Raw genomic sequence first — 13,185 nt, 5'->3', positions numbered from 1 at the left:
GCCCCCACTAATAAAGTACAGACACTGTGCTAGGCATACAAAGACAAACTCCCTGCCCTTAGGAGTCCACTGCCACACAGCAAATGGCACCAAGAATTTTATTTGTCATCGCAAGAATCTTTGGGAAGGGACAGGGCAGAGTTCCTAAAAGCAAAACTCAGAAATGTCAGAGGAACAAGAATTCAATCTAGAGTGTCCTAAGTGTCAGAAATGCAGCCAGCTATTCCTTAATGCCTACAGACCACAAATCCACAAGCAGCAGTAAACTCAGGTGGAGTTATTTAAACAAAAACTTCCTCGCCATCTCTAAACTCTCATATGTTTAACATTAAGTATATAAAAACTACACCTCTGCCATGGTATACCTCCTTTTATTTGGCTTTGCTTTAGTGCACTTCACAGATGTTGCATTTTTTTTTTTTTTTTTTACAAGTTGAAGGTAAGACCCTCCACCAGCAAAAAGATGACCACTCGCTTTATTTTCATACTTGCTTTATTGTGGTGGTCTGGAACTGACCTCGTAAAATCTCTGAGGTCTGCCTATATTGCTGTGAAACACCAAAAGCTAAAGGGGCTGATTGAAGTCTACAAAACTTTGTAAATTTACACAAATATTGACAGTGAGATAAAATATGAAATAGGTCAAACACTGGTGACATTACTAGATACACTGGAAACAGCTTTACCCAAGTTGTCAAAAAAACTAGCACTGCACTAATACACTAGACGCTTGGACTTTGCTGCCTTATAAAAATGCATGTAGTAAGTTACCATAAAAATAACTTTGGAAAAACAATGACTCTCCCAAGCTAGACATAACAATTTTAAAATCTAAATGAACCTCTCTCCATTTTATGGGTTGTGCTTAAGACTTGTAGTGCTTTATACTCAGTGCTATAATACAACCTGATACAAATAAAAATTATTTCCCACCTTATACTAATCAAATGGAAATAAACTGAATAGACAGCCCCAGGCTCTCTGAAAGCATACTTGCATTGCACAATTTTTTAAATCACAAGTGAACTTGAAAATTTAATATTTACTTAGCACTCAATGCTATATGTTTAGATACTGTGCTAGGATTAAATTAGATGGTGTGTATAAAACATCTAACAACTCTATTGCTATTATTCCCATTTAAGAGGTGAAAAAACTGGGGCTTTATTAGTTGAATGGTCCACAATCCACATCTAGTTAAGGTGGCAGAGCTGGGAATTAAACTCAGGTCATTCCACTTAACTGAGTATTTGTGGGACCTGGTGTTTCTGCCTGAACCCTCTGGAATGGTATTTAAAATTGTGTGTGTTTTCTGAGCAGACAGTGGAGAGCTTTCATTAGATTCTCGAAAGGGCCCCCCTACCAAGAGCTTAAGAACCACTATACACCATCACCAGTGTACAACCAGAAAATGTGCACTGGGCTTCAGCCCCTTTCACCAAGACGATCACTTCTCTACTCCTGGGGGGGGGGGGGGGGGGCTCAGTTTTTTCACTTTAAAATTCTCAGAGCAAATCAAGATTTCCTTTCCTGGACATTTTCCAGTATCCACTGCTACAGGTTAAGTTACACGATAAATTGCAATACCATATCAGTTCACATTCAATTCTGAGATTTCACAAATACTGACCAATGTCATCTAGTCATTCCACTTTCCAAAATGTGTTTCGCTCAACCAATCCTCACCCCATTGCCTGTGAAATAAGCTATCATTATACTAACTTCCGAAAAGTAAAACACTGTCACCCTGAGGCCAGGCAATAAATCAGCTACAGAATCCAGATCAAATGTGAGAAGTTCCCGCCTTCCCCTTCCTAGGATCCACAAGACCATGCCATGTACCAAGGAGCACCCTCCTAGCAACACAGAAAACATAGAGCAACTAACTCTACCATCTTCTCTACCAATGACCATAGTAAATCTAGCAGTAAATCAATGTTAAGGCATACCCCCACTGCCCAGTGAGGAGTGTGCTCATCTCTGAAGATTGAGGCAGGTGTTGCAGGGCAAACAAACATGAAAACACATGCCTGGCATCTTCAAAAGGAAATGCAACCACTGCGGAACCCCGGTTCAGTAGCTCTGTGGTGGGTGTGGCACTCAGTTTAACTCCTGGCATCTGGTCCCTAGAATCAATATAAACTTTGGATCCAAACTAAATTCCTGATCAGAAAATGAAGAAGTGTACGTGTATAAATGATTTTTACCTTGAAGTTTGTTGGTCAAATTACTGAACTGAACTTCAGGGGAATTAAACAATTCATCCAAGGTCTCACAACTCAGGAGCAGGGACAGTTTTAGAAAGCAGATCTCCAGATGCAGGATCCCTGCCCTCCTCCGGGGGAATTGGGGAATGGGTCATGGTTACTGCCAGAAGCTGGGCCAACCACCATCTAGGGTTTGCTCCACCCCACCAGGCTTGAAACCTCACCTTGTGCTAGATCTAGTTTTTGCCTTCAGGCTGAGGTCCCAGGGGGCTACTGTCTGGGCAATGGCCTCAGCTTGCAGAATCTCTGAGAAAAAAGACATTCACTACAGCTAATCCCATCGGAGAGAAGGAAAATACCATTCTGGCACTGAGGAATTAACTTCACAAGGAGGCTGTGTTAGGGTGATGTTTTATTTATGGCCCTGCCTAATCAAGATGACTTCCCTACAAGAAACGTCCAAAGCAAACAATTTTAAAGGCATGAAGAACCTTATGCTTCCTGAAGTGTCCTCCAAAGGCAGAAAAAAAAGAAAAGGCCAGAGAAAGCAGGCAGAAGACACCAAAGTCACGTGCTCAACGTCTCAGGATGCGACCCACAAGTTCTGGACGAACATCCTTCCAGGAAACTAGGATGGGCACAGTCCCCTGAAGAAGGTGGGCTCTATTTAGTTTGGCGACCAGCGCGCATCTGGACACCCTGAACCAAGTCCAAATGGGAGGTGCAGATGCGCACGTCAGCGCCGTGGGCCGAGAGCTGGGAGTTCTCCTCTGCTGGAGGGCCGCTGCGGGGACCAGCCAAAACCACCCGTGGGCGATCCTAGGGGGGCTGGCGCCACAGAAACCCCGCGATGCAGCTTCGCAGGGACGGCTCCATTCGTCCTCCAACCCCAACACAGCATCTCTCGCTCTCACACCCACCTGGGCTACACACTCCCCCTCGACCAAGCGCTTCGGTGGGAAACCACGCCCACTTCGGAGCAGGAGATCTTAGTTGTGGGGACAAGCCAGGCGTCCAGATCACATCCATTCACAGACCCACCATAGCAAATACAGGCAGTAACGAGTTTTGTTGCTTTGACATTTTAAATCACTCTATCAGGCAGCACATGTAGACACACACACGGAGGTGACAGCCACGGGGGCTGACCCACAGGGAGGCTCCTAATGGTCATTATCCCGGCTCGGGACAGAGTACCTGGGGTCCCCCGCCCCCCTCCAGCCCCAGTGAGCCCTGCCCACCGCCGGGTGGAGAACAGGGTTCGCCAGGCAGCCAGGACCCGGAGGGGCCGCGGTGGGGAAAGGTGGCGCCCACCTCCTCGTCCTGCTCCTCCTGGGACGCGCTGCTGCCCTGGAGAGCAGACGGCGCGGCTCCTCCGGGGCGCGGCGGCGGCGCGGACACTCCAAGCTCCAGCACCACGCGTGTGGGAGCCCACGCGGCGGGCAGCCGGGTGCCCAGGGCGCCGCCCGGCGGTGGCGGCGGCGGCGGCGGCGGCTGGCAGGAGAAGCCGCCGGGCTCCCCTTCCTCCGACAGAGTTTCTGATCCCGAGGAGGACTCGGCCGAGGAAGCTCCCTGCGAGGACGCGGCCGTCGCCGCAGGGGCGGGAGTCCGGGCGCCGTAGCTGCTGCAGCCGCGGGGCACCGGCTCTGGCGCCTCCGAAACTTTCTCCCCCATTTCCCTCTCGGGCCCAAAGTGCAACCCGAGGGGCGGCGGGGGCGCGGCGCGCGCTCAGCGCCTCTGGGAAAAGCCGCGGGCTTCTGGGTCCGGCTTGCTGTCGCTGTCGCTCCCGGGCTGCGGGGAGCCCCGCCGGCGACTACATGGCCATGGCACGGCTGCCGGAGCCCGCCGCCAAGTTGGCAGCCGCCCGGGCCCGCGGGCCGATGGGGGCTCCCGCGCGTGGAGACATGCCAGCTGGGGTCTGCGCTCAGCGCTGCACAGTCCTCTCGCGCTGCGCCCCAGCCGCCGGGACTGCGGCTTCTCCAGTAAAACCTGCCTACGGGACCGAGCGGGGCGGCGGAGAAGACAGGCAGCCGGAGAAACCAATGGCAGGGCGGGCGCGCCGGTGGGCGGAGGCTGTGGCGCCCCAGGCGCACGGGCGTCAGGTAGGGAAGGCGGGGCCGAGGCGCAGGCTGCAGGGTCCCGCCGGAGCGCTAGGTCCAGTTGGAACGCTGGGGCCTGAGAAACCTGGCCTCCTGGAGGATGGAATTGGAACCCAGAATCCGAGCCGAAGGCCGGGACTCCGAACTTAGTGGAGGAGTAGCTGGCGGTCCTTGGCTGAGGAAGCGGTGAGACTTTGAAGAACTGAACTTTGTTTAGCAAAAGTGGAATCGAGGAAACTGACCAGAGGAGAAGTAGTTGGGCTTTGATGGGAAGAGGAAACACACACACACAGCAGGCACACACCCACCAGCGTGCTGGAGGAGAAAAGGGGGGAAGTCATGGTGTAGTGAGTGGATCCAATCGGAACTGATCCCCAGTCCCGGATTCTCCATTTAAACTCCTCGGGCCTCGGTTTCCTCAACTGGAAATGTAGGTATTAATACTTGTCTGGCTATGGGCAGAATTAGAGCAAATTAATACAAAGCTTCAGCAGACTGCCTGGCTTAGACACATGGAAAGTTTTCAGAAAGACATTTTCCTGTCGTTATTTCTGTTTATAAACTAAAAAGTTAAGTCAAAAACGTGTACCTTTTGAAAGAGAGGGAAATAACCAATTATGCTTCTGTAATTAGGACTGAGAATACACCCAGCACTGTGCCAATGATAGACAAAGCTGAATGAGAAAGGGCTCCCTGTCCTCCCATTGATGGTCTCCCCGCATTAACTAAGCAGGGGGAGGAAAAAGTTTACATTCACGGTTTACTTTCTCCTAGCCCTGGATTGTAAACCAGCAAGATGCAGAGCTGGGTGCTTCATTTCCCTTATCTCTCAGAACTAGGAGAAAACTTTCACCAAAGGCACCAATGGAATCACTTTAAGGCCCTTCCTGGAGCAGCTTTTGAGGGGAGAGGATGGCTTGAATTACTCAGAGGCCAGCACTCAGCTCAGCAGTGGGAAATAAATGATTTTCCTCACTTGCTTTCAGCTCCAGCCCTATTCTGAGCTCTGGCAGTGTGACCTGGGATATAAATTCAAACAGATTCAATTCCACAGACGTTGATTGAGATGTGTGCCAAGTGCTTGCAGGGGCTACAAAGATGAATAAGGCAGGTTCTCTGCCCTTGAGGAGCTTATGGTCAAGCAAGAGATTGATGCTGCCTAATATAGCTCCATTTTTAATTTTTAAAAGCTGAGGTAGTGCTACAGGAACAATGTGCCATGGAGAAGAGAAGAGAAGAGAGTTACAGAAAAACAGTCACCGGGTCCTCAAGCTTAGGAGTCCTCAAGAATCTTAGATTTCTCTTTGTCAGAACAGTTTTCCCAAAGGTCCTTAAGAACTGAAGGACACGAGTTGAAAGCCCCTTCAGCTAATGAGCCCTTTTATGCTATCACGGTATTTAAAAGTGATACATCATACAAAATGCTTCATCATATTGGACAGCAAGCTTTGTCCTGATCGGTTTCCTCCCCTGAGATGAAGGGGAAGGAAATAAGATGTGACCCCATTGCCATAAGCAGCCATACTGCAAAATGGACTCCGGCTGTCAGGCTTGCATTGTGACACTTGAGAATTATTTGCAGGGCTGTGAAGACCTGCTGAGGCAAAAGGATGATTCTAGAGACTTGGATAAGTTGTGAGAGCAAGGCTGAAGAGAGAGCACAGTGGGGCAGTCTGAGTCCAACCCTGGGCTTCACAATTGATTTTCTCATCAGGAGTATTGGTCTTTATCTGAGCCCCTATGTGGTTGATTCGCCACAGCCAGAGTGAAATGACAACTTCAGCAAGCCATTCACACAAAAGAGAAGGAGGGGTTGCTTTTCAGTACATTGGGAAATAAGAAGCAGTGACATGACCTGAATTACTAACAGGAAGAATGATAACAGCTATTATTGCTTGAGCCCTAAGCATCGTCTATGGATGGCCTCATTTAATCCTGGCAACAACCTTAGGAGAGAGTCTAATAGCCCCACTTTATAGATTAAGAAACTGAGGATCTGCAAGGTCAAACAACTTGCAAGTGGTCACACAGCAAATGAATGGTAGGACTGTGGTTTGAACCCAGCAGTCTCGTTCTAAGGCACTCTTTCTAAAACATTCCAGTATAATGCCACTCAGAACATACAACTTTTTTGAGTACATATGCATATTAGATTACAAATGTCCAGAGGGCAGGGACTTTGTTGTTTTAACTCCGTATGTAAAAGGATATAAAAGCATACTTGTGGAACAGATTTTTTTTTCCCCCCCCACAAGCAATTTATAAGGCACTTACTATGTGCCAGGCAAGATTTTAAGCACTATACAAATGTTAATTTTCTTTTCTTTTGTTCCTCACCCAAAGATATGTTTTTATTGATTTTTTTTTTTTTTTTTTTTTTTTTTTGGAGAGAGAAACTTTGATGTGAAAGAGAAAAATTGATTGGTTGCCTCCCACATACCCCCAGACCAGGACCCCAGCCTGTAACTTAGGTATGTGTCCTAACCAGATATCAAACCCAAAACCTTTTGGTGTACAAAACAACGCTCCAACCAACTGGGCCATCTAGCCAGGGTAAATGTTAATTCCCTTAATCCTGTTATCAACCCTGTGAGGTAGCAACTATTATTATTCTTCTATTACATATGTGAAATGTATGAAAACTATGGCATAGAGAAGTTAAGTAATTTTCCCAAAGTCACCCCGCTGGCAAGTGATAGAGCCAGGATTCAAACTTGAACAGTTAGGCCCCAGCATTCATGCCTTTCACCCTCCAGATTAAAGTCAAGTACTAGAGCAGTATTTCTTAAACTTTTTAAACCTTCACTCCAAATAAGCAGTATATTTCACATTGTATTTCATGACACATACATACATACAAATACAAATTCCATGAAACAATACTTACCCTTCCTATCAGCATTGCAGTCTAACATTTTTGTTATAGTTTATGGAAAATAAAACTGCTAGTTATGATCAGCTATATGGATGCCACACTCCACTTTGACACACAGGCAAAAGCCGTGTACCTGATCACTCGCACAGCTGACCGTGAGGAAAATATGACTGTGGTTCAGGCAGAGAGCTTCCAGATCAGAAATGGGCAAACTCAAAGCATGACTCTTAAATAGAAGATGATCAGAAGGTCGAGATAGTTCCCCAAAGGCACCCCAATTATACCTACAAACAAATGCTGGGATATGGTCAAACCACTAGATCAAAGTCAGTTTTTATCTAAATCCTACAATTTACCTTTCTTATCTTATTACTGTAATTAAATTATAAACATCTTTTTCCATGGCCAGGCAAGCATCCCTACAAGAGAACTTCTCATAAATGTCCATAATGTTGGAGACTTGCGGACCAGAAGAGGGTATAAAAGCATGACTTTTTTTCCTGCAGTGTCACTGTAGACAAGAGCCAAAAAAGTAAAAATGACATAGTCATAACCCTGGGAAGCTGATACACGACAGAACCAGATTAGCCTACAGACAAGGAAGAACAAGGTCAGCCTACTCCAAGGTAATCGGGTCCAGAATTTCCTTTGGACATACTCCCAATTGATTGATCTGGGACAAGCACCCCTGGGCACTGAGAAAGTGTTCATTGTGTTTTGTGATCACGTGCCTCAGTTCTCCCAAGTGATGGCCCCTGAGGCCTCTGGGAGTCTGTTGTCTCTGCTGAGTGGGAGGGGCCCAGTGAAAATGGCAAGCTTGGTCTTTGAGAGATGGAGGATGTTCAGGGACAAGTCATCACACCTTTAGTCTATTTCCAGTGTCATGACCTTTCGCCCATGGATTGGGTTTAGGAATTAATAAAATTGAAATCGAGTTGTCTTCCTTTCTTACATACATAAAATTAGAACATTAAAACTCACAATGAACATTTTTGCAAAATTACAAGTAAATATGTTCCTATTTGATACATTAAAAAATCCTAAACATATCTCCTCGGTTTATTCACCTCTGGTAGGTTTTTTATTATGATTATTCGTGATGGATTTGCCTGCTGCCCATGACCAATGGAGTACAATTTCAAGAGAAAGTAAACATTGATGAAAAAGTGGCTCTTGCCCTGTCCAGTTTGGCTCAGCGATTAGTGTTGGTCTGAAGACCAAAGAGCATGGGTTCAGTTTGGTCAAGGGCCCGTACCTCGGTTGCAATTCAGTCCCCAGCCCTGGTCAGGGCCATGCCGGAGACAATTAATGTGTCTCTCACACATCGATGTTCCTCTCTCTCCCTCTGTCTTTCTTTCTCCCTCTCTCCCACTCTGTCTGAAAATAAATGGGAAAATATTCTCAGGTGAGGATTGAAATAAATAAATATATATATATATATATAAATAAATAAATTTATTTATATATATAAATAAATAAAGGTGGCCCTTGCGGCAGCCTAGATGCAGGTTTCTGAGCTACACCGAGGGTGTAGCATGACGTGGATCCTGGCAGTCCTGACCATCCGGCCAGGAGGTAAAGCCTTCACGGCTTTTGTTTGTCTGAGGCTCTGGGAAACGAAGGGTTGCAGTACAAGGTTCCAGAAGAAAAGTAGAAGTTTTAAATAATGTTTTAAAAGGAGAGGGGAGGAAAAGTAATAATGTGATTTGATTTGCAGCTGTCGGAGTCTTTGTTTGACCTAAGACTTGGGGAAAAAAAGGGGGGTGGAATAAGATATGTTAGCAAATTAAAATAAGCCTGCAATGGGCCAAAGGGGAGGATGCTGCTGGTCTGATCTCTTAGATCAATGTTTCTCAAAACTGTGTATGTGGAACACTTCATCGGATCACCAGGAGGCAAGCAGGGGAAGATGGGGTGCTGGTTCCCTGGCCCCACCCAAAAGTTTGGGGATCAATATTTTTTAAGCACCATAATAAGTATCAATTATACTAAAGTTTAAGGATTACTGAAATTATCCTGATTTGGAGATCAAAGAGCCATTTTATGAGGCAAATGTGCATGGCTCTGTAGAAGGGGACTGGAATGAACTTGGCTGACTATAGTTTGTGTCTCTGGGCCTCTTTGTTCTTATCTCCTGGAGAACAACTACCTAGGGAAGACCAAGGCAGCTTAGCAGCTGGACAGGAACATGCATGCTCTGCAAACAGCTGGAAAACTGAAATAATACACAAAAAGAACCGAGAATAATGTTCCCTCGAGGATCCTGTTTAAACAAAATCCAAAATGGTGACCTATTTCCCACAGAAGACGCCAATCTTTTGTATTTGTTTTCCCAAGATGGATAAGATGGATATTCACATCTGGGATGTTTTATTGTTGTTGTTATGCTTCCAGCATGAAATGTTCTTTTATTATCACTCTTCATTTTTCACAAAGATTTATTCAGTACTCTTTGCCTGTTTAGGAAAGAGAAGACAGGCAAACACTTTCACTCATTTTTATTCATTCTAGTGGTTTGCTTTCACAGTCCGGTGGTTTCCTCTTCCATTTCCAGTTCTTTGAGCAATCTCCTTGACTCTGTCTACACTGCATGGCAAGCAGTTCCTTTCCCCACTAACCCCAACTAATTAGAAAATAAAACGATGCTGAAGAGTAACCTAGCAAGTAGCAACTCTTTCCACGGCCATCAGCCAGCAACTCTCAGAGTCATTTTTAAGCGTTTTTTTTTGTACTTGAGGAAATAGTGTCTTCTAGTCCCTTTCCCCTCAAAGTGTGGTTAGCCAGTAAGCCGACCTAGAGTTTCTGTGAAGCGCAGACTCTCAGTCCCCAGCCCACACCTACTCTACCAGAACCTTAACAGACTTCTCGGGAACCTCATAGCCACATTACAGGTAGCAGGGCATGGCTCTAGTTTGGTTCTCAAACTGGGCTGTGTATTGGAATTACCTGTGGAACTTTACGATATACTGGCATTCCATCCCCAGATCCTCTGATTTAACTGGTTTGGGTTGGGGACTTGACACTAGGATTTAACAAGTTCCCTAGCTGGGAAGTGGTGGAATTTAGGGCCAGGGCAGGGGTGAGCCTGGAACAACTTGTGGTGCCACAAATTAAGGAAATTCTCAAAAAAAAGAGAGAGAGAGATAAGACCTTGTCAGAAGAACACAGGTGCCAGCCTAAAGGAGCTCCCAATGGCCAAAGCAAGAACAATCTGAGCAGCAAAAGAAATCATCATAGTGTTAGACTTTCAACCACAGAATAAAATTAATGTCCATGAGTCCAAACTCAGATATGTAGTGAAATAAAAAAGTAAATGGAGGAGCAGAGATAGATTTTCTCACAATTGATTTCCAATGAACAAATGTAGAAAGAAAGAGGGAAATAGAGAATAACCATTAGGAAAACATCAAAGGAATAAGTGTTGCAGACAAGACCCAGAACTATATGCTCAGATTAGTGAGCAGAAGAGAGAAACAGGATTTGCATAGGCGCAAAGTACTCTCCCCAGGAGACTTACCAGTATAGAGTAAAAGATAGTAACATAGTGACAGCAGAGAAACCCAGCAGACACCAACGTCACAATAGAAATATCCCTGGTAGTAAAACACCTCAACATCCTGAATCTCTTGCTATGATGTGCAACATCATTGTTGTGGTATTCTTGATTAAAATGCATAACCTCACTCCATTGGTAAGAAAACACGGCAAATCCAAATTGAAGGATATTGTACAGAATCACTGATCAGTGCTCTTCATCAAAATCAAGGTCATAAGAGATAAAGAAAGTGGGAGGAACTATTTCAGAAATTAAGACGTAACAACTAAATAAACCAAATACAATGTGGGATCCTGAATAGAATTCTGGAACAAAAATAACAAAAAAGATGTTGGCGGGGGGGAATGGTGAACTTTGAATTACGTATCTTGCTTAGTTAATAATATTGTACCAATGTTAATGCCTGTTCTTGATAATTATAATATGGTTATATAAGATATTATCAGGGAAAGCAAGGTAAGGAACATTAGGAAACTCTTTGTGCTATTTTGCACTTTCTATAAATCTAAAATTGGTTCAAAATAAAATGAAATGTTAAAAAGCAGAAGTCCCTAGGTAAATCTAATGGCAGCCAAGGTTGAAAATTACTACTCCAGCCATCAATGATTAAACTCCTTCCCTACTTTCTCCTTATTCAAGGAAAATAATTTTTCTTATATTTCCCTCATCAAGAGGATAAATTAAGGTGGTTTGATAAGGGGCAATGCTGTAAGTAGCAACATCAATGCTACATCCAGGAAAATGTCCATGGCTAGTGTCCATACACTTGGAGCATAAACCTCATGGTAGGTATATTTGATATCTGGATTCCCTCTATTCATTCTGCCTTCTTTTGGTAAGAGCATCCAATCTATTTTTAAGGAATTACCTATCTCCTTTTGAGCAGTCTTGACCTTCATCCAGGAGTGGGCTACCCTTGGACTCCGAATCTTGAGAAAAGTAATACAAGGGCAGGGTGTCTGGACAATGCTGTCAATTAGCTCCCATTAACTACATCCAGAGCTGCTGTGGTTCCAGTACTTTCCTAGTCCTGTTCTCTGGCTTTTCCTTTGATTCTCTGAGCTACCAGTAAAGCTTCCTTCCGATTGAAGTAGCTAAAATCAGCTATTGGCTGCCCCCAAGGAACCCTAAGAAACATAAGCGTGCTGACCTGAATCCACTGGTCTCCCAGCCCAGGTGCAAGGGAAACATCTGAACGCCATCCAACAGCTATTATTGACACCACACTGAAAGATGTGGTATCCTGACCTCAACAGCAGTGCTGCTTCCCTCACACTTTAGGAAACCATTATTGTTTCAGTCATAGTAGGCGTCTCTCGTACCAAAACATTCGAGGAAAAGAGCGCCCTGGCAGAGAAAAACAACCATTTTCAGTTATGGCGGGAAGAGATCCCAGCACCACCCCACGTGGGAATTGTCAGTCTATCTTTCTCCTAGGTCATAAGATTCTTGAGGGCAAAAGCATAACAAATCTTATTTATCTAACAGCTTATTTTGCTATCACAGTGTCTGATACTTATTGAATGGTGCATAAGACAATTGCTACCACATGACTTTTTAAAATTATTGTTATTGATTCCAGGGAGAGGAGAGGAGAATAGAAAGAGAGAGACGCCAATCGGTTGCCTCCTGCCACCTTTTGGTGTAGGAGGTGACATTCCAACCAACTGAGCCACCTCAGCCAGGGAGCCACCGCATGACTTTAAACCAGCTTTAAAGTAATTTTTTCTGTTTATCTAGAGTTTGTTCAGTCTGAGATGTGTATAGGTTGATTAAAAGAACCCAAAATAATTTAGGGGGAAAGAAATCTGTTTATGTAATAAGGTGGCCAGAGTCCTCATTTTAATAAAATACTAATTGCATAAAAAATCTTCAGCTCAAACCACTGTTATGGTCATACTCACAAAAATTTCTTCCCAACCATTTGCCTCCCTAAAATAGCCAAACAACTAAGAACTGCCTGCATGTAATGTGAATAGGGTTTAAAAAACAATAAAAATAAAAAAATAAAAAAAACACGTGAGGAGCCCTTGAGACAGCTTACTGGTGCAGCCCCTTGGAAGGCTAAGCTACAAGAATATCCCTGCGGGCAGCCCAAGGATCCCACTCAGGATGCTGGTAAGGGTGGAAAGAGTCTGTGCCTTATTTATAGAAAGCCCCATTCTTTTGGAAATCCCATTCTTAGGTAAGGATATTAGGGCCCGTTATTACACTAGGTCATGTTGCAAAATTAATGCCAAGAAATTATTGTGGCAGGGAGGAAGATGAAATAGTTGACATTTTAGCATTATGAAAGACGGGGTTCTTAGTTAGCAACCACAAAGTCTATTCAGCTGGTTAAAGTAGGCAGCAATTTAAAAAAGACATTAGAGTGTTCGCAGAGTCTTTGGAAGAACTGAAGAAGCAGGCGCCGAAGTGAGCTTCCAGGAACAATCCCCAGAACCTCAA

The 13,185-nt window shown here is 44.7% G+C and overlaps 1 protein-coding gene across 1 annotated transcript in view; it reads right to left on the bottom strand.

Annotated features, from left to right (window-relative positions):
- Nucleotides 1-4,146, bottom strand: part of LOC118641998 (microtubule-associated serine/threonine-protein kinase 4-like) — a 183,055-nt gene extending 178,909 nt beyond the window's left edge. The window contains exon 1 of the mRNA XM_036279675.1: nucleotides 3,522-4,146. Coding sequence (XP_036135568.1) covers nucleotides 3,522-3,881 — 360 coding nt within the window. The 5' untranslated portion in view covers nucleotides 3,882-4,146. The remainder of the gene's footprint in view (nucleotides 1-3,521) is intronic.
- Between the last annotated feature and the right edge of the window lie 9,039 nt (nucleotides 4,147-13,185).

This window comes from Molossus molossus, unplaced genomic scaffold (genome assembly GCF_014108415.1).
Source record: "Molossus molossus isolate mMolMol1 unplaced genomic scaffold, mMolMol1.p scaffold_m16_p_3, whole genome shotgun sequence".
Lineage (NCBI taxonomy): Eukaryota > Metazoa > Chordata > Mammalia > Chiroptera > Molossidae > Molossus > Molossus molossus.
Note: the sequence above shows the minus strand (reverse complement) of the source record. Positions and strands in the feature narration are given on the sequence as shown.